Source organism: Rhipicephalus microplus, chromosome 2 (genome assembly GCF_043290135.1).
Source record: "Rhipicephalus microplus isolate Deutch F79 chromosome 2, USDA_Rmic, whole genome shotgun sequence".
Taxonomy (NCBI): domain Eukaryota; kingdom Metazoa; phylum Arthropoda; class Arachnida; order Ixodida; family Ixodidae; genus Rhipicephalus; species Rhipicephalus microplus.
In genome coordinates, this window is record NC_134701.1 from 69,026,681 (window position 1) to 69,038,878 (window position 12,198).

At 42.9% G+C, this 12,198-nt stretch overlaps 1 protein-coding gene and 1 long non-coding RNA gene across 2 annotated transcripts in view; one reads left to right on the top strand and one right to left on the bottom strand.

The window, feature by feature from the left end:
- LOC119169464 (uncharacterized) overlaps window positions 1–12,198 on the top strand; it is a 96,538-nt gene that overhangs the window by 55,987 nt on the left and 28,353 nt on the right. Inside the window, exons 6-8 of the mRNA XM_037420526.2 lie at window positions 4,282–4,507; window positions 7,758–7,932; window positions 9,714–9,829. Of these exons, the coding sequence (XP_037276423.2) occupies window positions 4,282–4,507; window positions 7,758–7,932; window positions 9,714–9,829 (517 nt within the window). The remainder of the gene's footprint in view (window positions 1–4,281; window positions 4,508–7,757; window positions 7,933–9,713; window positions 9,830–12,198) is intronic.
- Window positions 1–12,198, bottom strand: part of LOC142796281 (uncharacterized) — a 75,269-nt gene that overhangs the window by 9,355 nt on the left and 53,716 nt on the right. The window lies entirely within an intron of this gene.

Genomic DNA, 12,198 nt, shown 5'->3' on the forward strand with positions numbered 1-12,198 from the left:
AAACGCCAGGCTAACTACGAGTTTTGTAAGCTCAGAGCTGCTAGGCTGTCAGGTGGTATTCTACAGTGCTATGAAAATGCATCAGAACCCCTACTTAGAGATAGTGCAGCACCCTAGCATGCATTGACACAATTTGGTTCGAATGCCTCACCATTGCCAATTGTATATTTACTTAAAACGCGTGATAAACTAAGCGTTACAATAACAAAGAGGTTTGGCGTGCAGCCACACCGGTGACCACCAGCTGGCATTGAACTATCTCAACAGAGCAGGAATGGCCACTCTAGTGCCGTACCTGGCCACTACCACCCTTATGGTACCAATTAACCCTCTGCCCTCAGTTTTCAGCGGTTGAGAAGAAACTGTCCAAGGTGGTGGTCAGACCTGCAACGCCGCGGAGGGTGCGAAAGAATCTCCGGGTCCGGACAGGCCACAATTTGAATCTGAACTTGGATACGTTCAACGCTAGAGCTTTTTCTTGTGAAGCTAGTCTAGATGTGTTGTTCGAAAAATTAGAGGATGTGAATCGGGATGTAATGGGGCTCAGCGAAGTTATGAGGACACGTGAGGCTTATGAAGTGCTGAAGAACGGACGCGTCCTAATCTACCGTTAATTAGTTGACAGTAAACAACTAGAGGTGGGGTTTCTTATACACAACAATATTGCTCGCAGCATTGAGAAATACTATAGCGTCAGTGAAAGGATGACAATAATATTAGGTTTTACAAAAGGTGCATTATGAATGTGGTACAGGCATACGCGCATACGTGTAGTCATGATGCAAATACAACACTACGTTCATACGATCGCATCATTGAAAGCGTAGAGTCAGTCATTAATGAACTTAAGACACAGTAAACTAATCTTATGGGCGAATTTAAGGCCAAGGTAGGCAAGAATTAGACCAGAAACAATGCAGTGCGGAAATATGGCATCGGCTGTAAAAATGTCAGACAGGAGTTATTAGTAATATTCACAGAGCGTATTAATTTACAGATCTAGAATACCATCTTCAAAAAGCAGGCTAAGTGTAAGTGGACGTGGCGAAGGCCTAAAGGCGAAACAAAAATGAAATAGGCTTCATTCTGTATGCACACCCGCGCATTCTACATGTTGTATATGTATGGCAAAATCTGTTGAGTGACCATAGAATAGCAAGAGCTCATATTCACCGAAATTTGAAAAATAAAGGCATAAACTGATACGAAAGAAGCCAATTGTTGAGCTTGCGGGGAGATGGAAAGTACAGATATTCAGTTTTGCTTCAGAATAGATTTGAGCCACTAAACGAGGTTGATTTGAGCCACTAAACGATTTGAGCCACTACGTGAGCGTTCACACAATGAACAATGTTCTTACTATAATCATCAAAGAGTTTGCAATGGAAGTCGGAGGTAATGTCATTAGACAGGACACTGGAAAAGTATCTCAGCAGACAAAAATGTCATTAGGAGGTGACAAAGCAAGAAAGCCTCAAACACAAGTGACAAAATAGAGCTACTGGACCTTTGGAAGGTAATGAAAAGGCCTAACGCGTCCTACACCAAAAGGCATAACATGAGGAGAATTGAGCAGGCTGTAAGAAGTGGCAGAAGCTTAAAAGCTGTGAACGCGTGCTTGTGCATAGGCAGAAATCGGATATATACATTAGAGGGCAAAGGAGGCAACGTCATAACAAACAATGACAGGATATACGGGGCGGCGGAGGAGTTCTAAAGATTTGCAGAAAAGACTAAACAGTCAGGACGATGTTGCAAGAAGCAATATTAGCCCAGAGAAACTAGACATCTTATCACTTACGAAAGGGATGTAATGAACACATTTAAAAGTATCCTAAGAGGCGAAGCTGCTGGCGAGAATAACGTAACAGCGTACCTGCTGAAAGGTGGAGGAGAAAATCTGTTAGGAAAGCTGGCTACCTTACATACGGAGTGTCTCTTGACGGCAAGGGAACCATAATTTTGGAATAACGCCAACATCATATTGACCCACATGAATGGAGACGTCAAGGGCTTGAAAAAGTACAGGCCAATCAGCTTTTTGTCCATTCTCTGCAAACTATTTACAAAAATGATAGTTAAAAGAATTTAGGCCATTTAAGAGTTCTATAAACCAAAGGACCAAGCAGGGTTTCGCACAGACCACTCCACAAGATACCATATTGATATTATCAATCAGGTGATACAGGAATGCGCGAAATACAACCAATCCCTATACATAGCTTTGATAGATTACGAGAAGGTGTTTGACTCAGTAGAGACACCACCAGTAATGCAGGCAATAAGAAATCAGGGCATCAACGAGCGCTAAGTAAATATACTTGAACAAATGTACAGTGGATCCAAAGCCACCATAGTTCTTCATGAAAAAACGACAGAATCCCAACAAAGAAAGGTGTAAGTCAGGAAGACACAACCTCTCTAATGCTATTTTCTCATGTTTTCAGAAGACTTTCAGAGCACTAGGTTGGGGAGAGTTAAAGATTAGAGTCAATGGAAAGTATCTTGGTTAACTGCGATTCGCTGATGACATCGCCTTGACGAGTAACGTAACTCAGGGGTTGAATTGCAGCTCATGATTACTGAACTAGGAAAGAAAAGCAGAAGAGTAGTTATCAGTAATAATATGCAATAAAAATAAAGTAATGTGCAACAGTCTCGACCGAAAACAGCGCTTTTCGATAGGTGCAGAGGCGCTGTAGTAACCACGGAGCAACAACAAGAAGAATAAAAATAGAGAGGATCTCATTTGGCAAGTATTTTGAAAGCATGAAAGACGATCTCCCACTAAACCTCAGGCGGAAGGTATATAACAGCTGCACCTTGCTGGCACTTGGCGATTTCTTCCTACGGAGCACAAACCTGGAGATTTACTAAGAGGGTTCTGCTTCAACTGAGGACGACGCTTCATGCGATGAAAAGTAAAATGATAGGTGTAATCTCAAGAGACAAGAAGAGATCAGAATGGGCCAGGGAACAAACGGTGTGAAGGATATTGCAGTTGATGCCAAGAAGAATGGGCCGGGCATGTAACACGTATTCATGGTGACTGGCTGGAGTTCAAGAGAAGGCCAACGCAAGAAGGCGAGACAGAAAATTAGGTGGGAATAAAGTTCAAGTATAAAAAGTTCCCAGGTGTAACGTGACAGCAGAAAGCAAAAGACTGAATTGGTTACCAGATCATAGGAAAGGCCTTTGCTCTGCAGTTGGCGTCGTTAGGCTGATGATGTGGAGTACGTTACTATTCATCTGCGGTGAGGCATTGAATTCAACTAATTCATTTTGTCTTTTTCCCTGGTAAGACTGATCTATCTGTCGTTATTTGTTTGTTTAGCGCACGACATGACATACATTATAGGCTGATTTACGCTTTTTGGGTGTTAAGGTTGAAGCAATATATGCGTCATAAAATGCGAAAATATACCGTCGTACCCAGTCAGCGGTGTCATTATATCTCATGAAGACAGAAATCCTTTCGTGATGAAATCACCATAACGCCACAGATCGTCAAAACGTGTGGGTCAGAATTGCATAAAGTAACGTGCCGTAACTGCGACGTCATCACACGCAACAGTAAAGATTCATTGACATTCATTAGTGGACCTATCAAGGAAGTACTCAAAACAAGGTTGTTTTGTCTTGATGATTACACAGATGGCGGTGCTGTTTTTTTTCCTTTGCTCTAATATACTATACCATGTTTTACACGGCTATGCTGTGCATGATTTTGCTTCCGTTAAGCCAAGCGAAACTATGCTATGCTTTCCTGCCTCCTGTTTGCCTGGCCCTCATGCCACTGCTCTTTCCCTCACTTCAATTCTACATCGCTTCCCTATACATTGTTCTGACTGCTTGACGCTTAGTGGCAGCATAAGGTCATAGTACACGATGAGTCACCATAGATCAATAGGAATATGCTGTATTTGTCGATGACAGTGTATTCTTTTTCTCGTGCCCTAATCATCCTGTTTTTTTCTTTTCCTCAACCTCATTTTCTTTTCCCACCCCTTGATATACACGGCTGTGCAAAGACGACTATGCTGTAGATAGTTTAGTCTGCTTTATGGCAAGCAACCTGACATGGTGATGATATCATATACGATGCCGAAATATGATAGTGGAGGCCCCTGAATCCATCCTCATTTACATAATGAATGAACGTATTCAATATATCGGTGCTAGCTTAGAGCGCGATCAAACAGGATTGAAGAGGTTTACGGGATCGTTTCAATTCCATAAAAAGCTATTATATTTCGTCTGTTTTGTTTATATCGCTCGCAGGAAAATCTCTGCTGGCTGGCTCACTGCTGTGCACCCTTGGTACAATTGACTTCTCTAAAACTTTCATATACCCATTGGATGGCGTTTGTGACCTTATCACTTTCGACTCCCTCTTCGTGGCCGGAGGCACTACCCTCAGTCCTCCATACAACGCTGACTTCAAGACCTTCTTGAACATTGCCAGTGGTCACCGTTTAACGGCATACGGCATTGGCGTAGACCACAAGTAAGTACGCGTGAGGAAAGTATGACAGCACTGCCACACAAAGAGCTCACGTGCTGGCGTTCTGTTTAGCACTTAAGACGTTTTCAATACTTCTTCCAGCTCAAAATATCACATCAGTAAGCAAAGGAAGTGCAAATTGAGCTACACAAAAATAAAGAAGGTGGAGGGAGCGTTGTGCTGCCAACAATCGCAACAACGGAGCTGCTTACCCCAGCTGTACATTGAAGTGCGTTAAAAAGAAACCATCATCATTATCATAAACCAGCACGAGCTATGTTCGTCGTCCTCCCCGTTCACTTCTGCTTTGGTTCCATAACACGAGCGCCAATATGTGTGCGCCGTGGGTTTCAACAACTGCGGTGCGTGAGAGTGAGAAAGGACGATTGAGTGCGCTTCAGCAACATGGGACACGGATCAAGCATACATCATCGATAACATATTATCCCTGTAGAATCATTTCTGACCAATCTCGTTTCACTAGCGTCACTGCCTTATAAGCTTGTGCTGGTCTTGTTAGCCTTTTTCGCTTCTCTCTTTTTCATAAAACTTAGCATTTTTCAATGCGTTATGACAATTTTTCAGTCCTCTTAGCATTCTTTTCCCGCCGCGATCACCCTCTGAAGGTCAGACGCATCACACGCCGTACCTCATCATTCGGTTACTCGTTCATCAAAATAAAACATCATTGAATGAAGCCAGCTGCCTCGAACTACCACACTGGAACAGGACATTTCGAAGTTTATTGAGCCTTTAGGAAATTATATCAAAGGTTAAGGTTTCGTGCTCTTTGTTCTCAATAACTCCTTTCATTTTCTTTTTTGTGGTCTATCATTATGCAAATTTGTTATCTTTCGTTGCGTTTTTAGTTATTCCTTTTTGTATATTTCCAACAGGCGTTGGGTTATTACGTTGTTTTTTTCATTGTGCATATGTTTTTGTTTGCAAATTTTTTATGCGTGCTGAGTGTTCTTTGTAATAATTCTTTTACTCCACCCCTTTATGTAATACCCTCTTAGTGAAGGTCTTAACAGTTTCTTAAATAGTAAATAAATAAATTTCTAAAAAAGAGAAAGTTCTTACCTAAGGAAAAAAATACCTTACGTAGCAAGATTCGAGAACACGTACTCAAGCATTTGAACCACTCGGCTGTCGAGACACGCAAAGGAAAGTCACTTACCATTTAATATAGTATATTATACCAAGGATATTTAGGAAGAAATTGATGGTGAGAAGGCAAAGAGGTGAGAGAGCAACCACTGCCCTGAAAAATGGAAATGTTAAAAAGGAAAAGAACATCGCCATATAAAATAAACAGGAGAGACTGAGAGAAAAAGAGATAGGAATACAGAGATTGAGAACACAGAAATAAGTAAAGGCAAAAAAGCGTGACTGCTCCCGGGGTCCACAAATCTGCATAACACGAAAGTAAGACGTACGCTTTGTGGCCTACTTGTATGGCGCCGTACGCTCGTAAGCGAAATGTCATAGCTTCGCCACCCGGCGACTAAACGTATTTTTGTCGCTTTTACTTTGTGGTCTCCTGGTATATATTGTACAACGGCATATTCGGGAGAGAAATATGTCAGTGGAGCTGTCGTCGACCCCTGCAGTGAACGTTTTCCTGCGCAATGAAAAAAGTAATGAGTGAAGAATAAGAAAAAGAAACAAAGCTGGCCGCCCAGTCTCACACTTCCTTGAGATCATGCACTCCAAGTGCGAAGCTGACTCAATTTTTTTTTTCGGAATACAGTTCTTATGTGCGTGTATGTTAGTCTCCAGTCCTCGTAGTCGACGTAACGCAAGAAGCGTTTGTCAAACAAAATGATGAATGAAAGTGGATGCAGAACACAACGGAGATTGAATGACAGAGATGGCAAAGAGAGAAAGAGGAGCAGGGGTGTAGGTAAACGTGCTGTTGAGGACTGGAGAAATACAAATTAGGGGCGAAGCTCCCTATAGCAGCACCCGTTCGTTCCTCGTAATCATAGTCGTAGTGTGTAACCAGTCTTACGCTTTGACCTCCAAGGTGGTGATGGGTGGGAGAATTCTCTTGTGCGTTGTTGAACAATAAAAAAATCCACTGCGGGCACGTTAACTAAAAGCCGAATTCTTCTGTCCCTCATTCCCCATTCGCAGTCATTGGCATGTTCCAGTAGGAAACGTTAGTAGAAGTACAAGTGTTTAAAGCCGACTTCTGCTGTCTCTCATTCCCGGTAACAGCCACTGTTTACTTCCGAGGTAATGCCTTGGGAGATTTCTTCTGTGCGTGATCAAACAATAAAAAAATTTGTTCAAAACGCCGTTGATTGATGAAATCAACAAACGAAAGACGCTAGATGTTTTCTAAAAGCAAAACGCAAAGACGCCAGATGTTTCTAAAGCAAAACAAAAAGAAGACGCCAGCTGCCTAACGAAAGACTCCAGGTGTTTTCTAAAACAATTGTTTTATAATCTAAACCATATTGATACAGATTTGTAGTTGCCGATGCTCGTTGCCGTCGGTGTGTGCTCGTATGGATAGGGATGCCAAAAGGCGGGCGCGCAAAGCAGTGGCGGCGCGCGCTCGCAGACAGGACCTTGAAGTAATAGCACGCGAGGCAGAAGCGCGCCAGGAAGCTGCGTGACGTCGCCGCCAATATCCTGCTGTACGGGAACAAGAATCCACAACAGCAAGGCAGCGTCGGCTACATTCCGCCGTACGTGAACAAGAAGCTGTAGCGGCACGTCAGCGTCGGCAATATCCTTCCGTACGGCAACGAGAGGCTGAGGCAGCACGTCAACGTCGCGAAGCAGATCTTGAAAATGTTCGACAATGGCAAGCGGCGAGGAAGCGCGCATATTGCCAGGCGAAATCACGGAAGAAAATTGCACGGTATTACTTCCAAGAGCTTCGCCCAATCCCATCATTATTCACCTCGTGAATCTGCCGTCAAGTTTTTGTTTATATGTGTTCTGGCGTGAAGTTTTATGTGTACATAGAATGTTGACAAGCTGAAGTAAAGAAAACGTTCGGTCAGAGAAGGGGTGGGCGTTCTAACCTCCTCTCTGGATACGCTATTGAAGATGAGCGAAGTGGTGGATGAGATAGGGTGTTAGTGAAGTAAATGTGCGGATTATACGAGCAGCCTGAGCCGCTCCTTTTTCTCATATTGTTTCCGACAGTTTGTAGAACTTGTCAAGGTACAGATACAGCACATTTCGATCCGACATAAAAATGACCATGATAGTCTCACACCCGATGATTTTGCAGTTTCTGCAGGAACCAGAACCTCATGAGTGAACTTGTTGCTAATCCGACAACCAAGACAATATTAGATGACATGTGGTCCAAGCGGATTCACCACTACGGGCAAGTCAACACGCCAGTAATGCAAGCGAGTGACAAGCCTCTCGAATACGTCACGCAGTCAGCAAGGGGTCTTAAGGTTGGCGCCGCATTTGAATTTTTCTAGAATTGTATTTTGGTCATCCACTTAGAATGGAGTGTTTGCGGCTGGCTCCGGTAGTGAATTAGGCAAACGATTTCATAGTTTCCTAACGCGGCAGCCAAAACTTCGGATACACCCGAGTTGGTGCTTTAACTAGATCATGCGTATGCATTCCCACCATAATGCTGATCACATGTTAGGTCACGTGTATACTTTAGTTTTTCTCAGCCTTGATAGCTATTTTTTTCATCACAGAGAGGCAGAATATCAAACAAAAGTTACGGTGAATTCGTAGCCTATGGCGATACCAGGAATAGCTTTATCAAGCAAACGGATAATAAAACAAGTTATAAGTGGATCGTATTACATAGATTTTATTGAGATTGCCTAATTACGAGGTGAGATCAACGATTCAAAATGGGCGTAATGAAAGCTTTGCGTTTCTGAGTAACGCACCAAAACTATCCACATGGAGCGTGCCCCCCGATGGGTTAACATTTAGAGAATACGTCTTTTTTATATTTCCCTTACACGTGTGTTAAGTGTCCAGCTGAGATGTTACATGAGAATTGGCACACAAATATTGCGACTGATCATGACCAAATCAGAGAAGTAGTCGTTCAAATCACTATTGCGAATGAGTTGAGCGTGCATTGGAAGACCATTAGAGTGACACGGATATCGGACAAACGTCCTTAGCAGCTTGAGGTTGGATGACTCTGTTATGCAGCTCTTGTACAAAAGCAGTGCTGAGAACTGAACTAATGCTGCTAGTGTTCAAATAATGACGTTTTTTACATATGGCGAAGGCCCCAACAACAAAGTGAAAACGACTGAACCCGACCGCCATTACTCATGAGTGATGGTATTATTCAAGCAAAAACCACACAAAAAGAAGTTTTACGTACCGAGTGCAACAATTACCTTGTGTACTCTTATTGTTACGTAGCATTTTGGAATTTATTCTACATGAAGGATAGCAACCGAATGTATATGTGCAGCCTGTCGGCATGTTTGGGACGGCAAGGATTCACTCGTATGCTATCCAAATATGTAGAAATTTAGGGATCACATCAGAAGGCTTCGGGAGTATAGTTGCGGACGGCGATAAAAAGATGCACGATGACGTAGTGTGCGCTGGTCACGTGCAAAGTTCTTTAAGTTGTTTGCATTGAGTGTCAGCTAATAAATGTGCAGGTTCCACTTCCAAAATGAGGAAATCAGTGGTAATACTCTGAAACTAGCTGTAGACACATGGATTAATCTGGCTGAACAACACAGCTGTCTGGTGCCGTAATTGTTTGATGATCCCAAAGCAAAAGTTTTAATATATTGTGGGTTAATGAGCTGCAAGTTTCCACCAACGCTGTGCAACTGTGCGCAGAGGCTGTTTCCAAACTACGATGAGGCTATTCTGTGCACGCGCTGCCAACATAAAGTACGGTATGCGTCGTAAAGAACAAAGTTTAACCATATTTTATTAGGCTTCAAATGAATCGCAATACTTGTTCAAAATCTTCATAAAAATCAGTCAATACCCGTAGCGGAAATGACTCTGCCACTGATGCAACAGCACCTAATAATCGCATGTGTTTATATCCAGCGATCACTGTGGATCAATATTACCGATACCACGGACATGGCACACAATGACTCGTCATCGACTAGAAGCGAGCCACTAAGAAGTTGTATGAGTGGTGCTCTAAACGCATCATTTACTCGCATCTCTTGGTGGTTGTTTGAGGCAGCGATCATTTTTGTTCTTCTATTTACTGCAGATGATTTCCGAACTCGTGAGGGACAGAGCCGACGCTGACGGAAAGCCCAGCTACGTCATATTGCACTACCCACTCATGTACGAGTCGATGGTCGCTGGCGTCGCGCAGGCTCTGAAGTAAGTATTGGTGAAGAGTGTTCGTAAAAATTGTTATGCGCTTTTTTGAGCCTTGTAGTAGAGTTGTTGAGCGGTGAACTGCACGAAGTTAACCAGTAGCTTTACATTATGGTACACACGCCATTCACCTATAGCCACATCTCTCCCTCCTCCTCCTTAGATAAGCTGCCCGACAAGCTATTGTTCTTCGCAGATGAAAACGGAGACACTTGTCTCAAACATAGGTTTTTCATTATCTTCAAACAAGGCGATAGCTCACCTTCAATGTAGTAATCACTCACTTGACGCACACTTAAGCATGAGAAAGCCTTATATCTGGGCCATTCCAAGTAAAACGTCCAAGCCCAAAATTCGACCACCAGTGATTCCACTGAAAAAGACCGAGATGGAAGTTGATTGTGCAAGAGGGACATTAAACAAAGTATATTTGTACAAAAAACAATTGCGGGCACGGGACAACACTTTGATTTTTATTGATATGTGGTGTTTAACGTCCCGAACCCCCCATATGATTATAAAATACAGTTTGTTAGGGGAGGGCTCGGGAAATTTTACCCACGTGGTGCTCTTTAATGTGCACCCAAATCTGAGCCCACCAGCCTATAGCATTTTTGCCTCCATCAAAAAATTTTTGGAATATTCTTGAGAAAATAAAAAGTAAAGGGGAATAAATGATTTGCATTTTACCTTCAGACTAAGTATACTAACAAATGGCGTTCTTAAGCATTCTCTTCTGAGTTTTTTTTTTCACTTGTTATCACTAGTATAGCAAGAATAAATTTCTTTTCTGCCTTAAACAGGGTTATCAAAGATGCGAGAAAACACTCTAATAAACATTTTTTTAAAGTGAAGGCAGTTTTCAGTCATGCAATTTCTTTCGGTATTTTAGCATTTGATATATTAACGGCTAAAAATATTTTCAGTCTATGCAACGAAATGTTTATTAAGATATATACACTTGAAAAGTTCACAAAATTGGCTTTTGAGGCATAATTATTAGTGAACCTAAATATCAACGGCTTCGCTACAAAACATGCGTCAGCAGTCAGTGTATGCTCCATCGTCTTTTTTGTGAGGTAGAATTTCTTCATCTTGTAAATTTTGTTTAAAGCGAACTCATAATTTTCGATGTCTACAACCAGTCTCGCGGGAGGCGCTGGCAAACCAAAGTCTTTTCCGCAATAATAAGTTATAATGCCATTCGGTTATTGGCTATTTCTGCAGTTTATATTGTTTTAAACCTTTTTTAGTAATTTTCAGTTATTTAAAACGCTGCAAGCTTTGTTTAACTCTAATAACGAGTGCTACGTCAGCTTGCTACATCGGGCAGTAGATGCACAACACGCTGGCGTTCTAAATGGCGACATACTTAAAGCAACAAGAACTTCCTGAGCATTTGCACTAGAAAGACCACAATCACTTTGTCAACGGAGGCTCTCTGGGTGCCACCATAAGCCCCTCTGTGCTGTTTCTAACATGCATGGCCTGCCCGAAAATGCAGTGTCAAAAATGTGATGTCACTTTTTGTACTCACGTGCTTGGAGTGGTAATACCGCAGATAATATTAATAAGTGGACGTAACATATCGGGAGTTGTAATATCACAGATACTATTATTGAGCAGACAAAAAGTATTCAGTGGAAGGCATTCACATCTTGTACTATCAGCGCCAAATGAAACCTGAACAGCGGCAAGCCTGTGCGATAGTGTAGTGCGTGCCGTTTAGTTATCACGATTGACAGGCACGCGCACCCTGTTCGGCAGCTTTCCGCAAATATGCGGCCTGTTCGTAGTGATGAGTGGATAGCCTGCACTAAAGCATCGTGAAGTCTTGCTGCTGTTCGGGTTTGATTGGACGCTGATAGTACATAAGTATTATCAGCACATAATATCATAATATCACGAGTAACAGTAGGAGGTAGTGATGCCGCCTCCCCCTCACCCCAAAAAAAACGCAACATCTCTACAGATTGAATGATGATGCGTGGGGCGAAGCGTACGTTCGTCTGTGTGTCCATCCTGTGCGTTCATCCATGCCTGCATCGGGATAACCGTGCATGCGCCCAGACGGACGTACAGAAATGAACGCTTGGGAGGAAGGGTAGAAGTGCGGACGCACAGATGGAAGCACGAACGAACGGACCGACGCAGAGATGGATGGACGGAAGCACGTATAGACAGACGCACGGACCGAATCATGGCCGCATGGAAGCTTGAATGGAAGTACGGATGAACGGACGCATGAATAGACGATCGCATGAACGAATGGACTCGCGGATGGAGAGACAGATGGACGGACGCACGGCATAGCACGCGGACGAATGGACGGACGGAAAGACGGATGGACGGTAGCACTAACGAACACACGT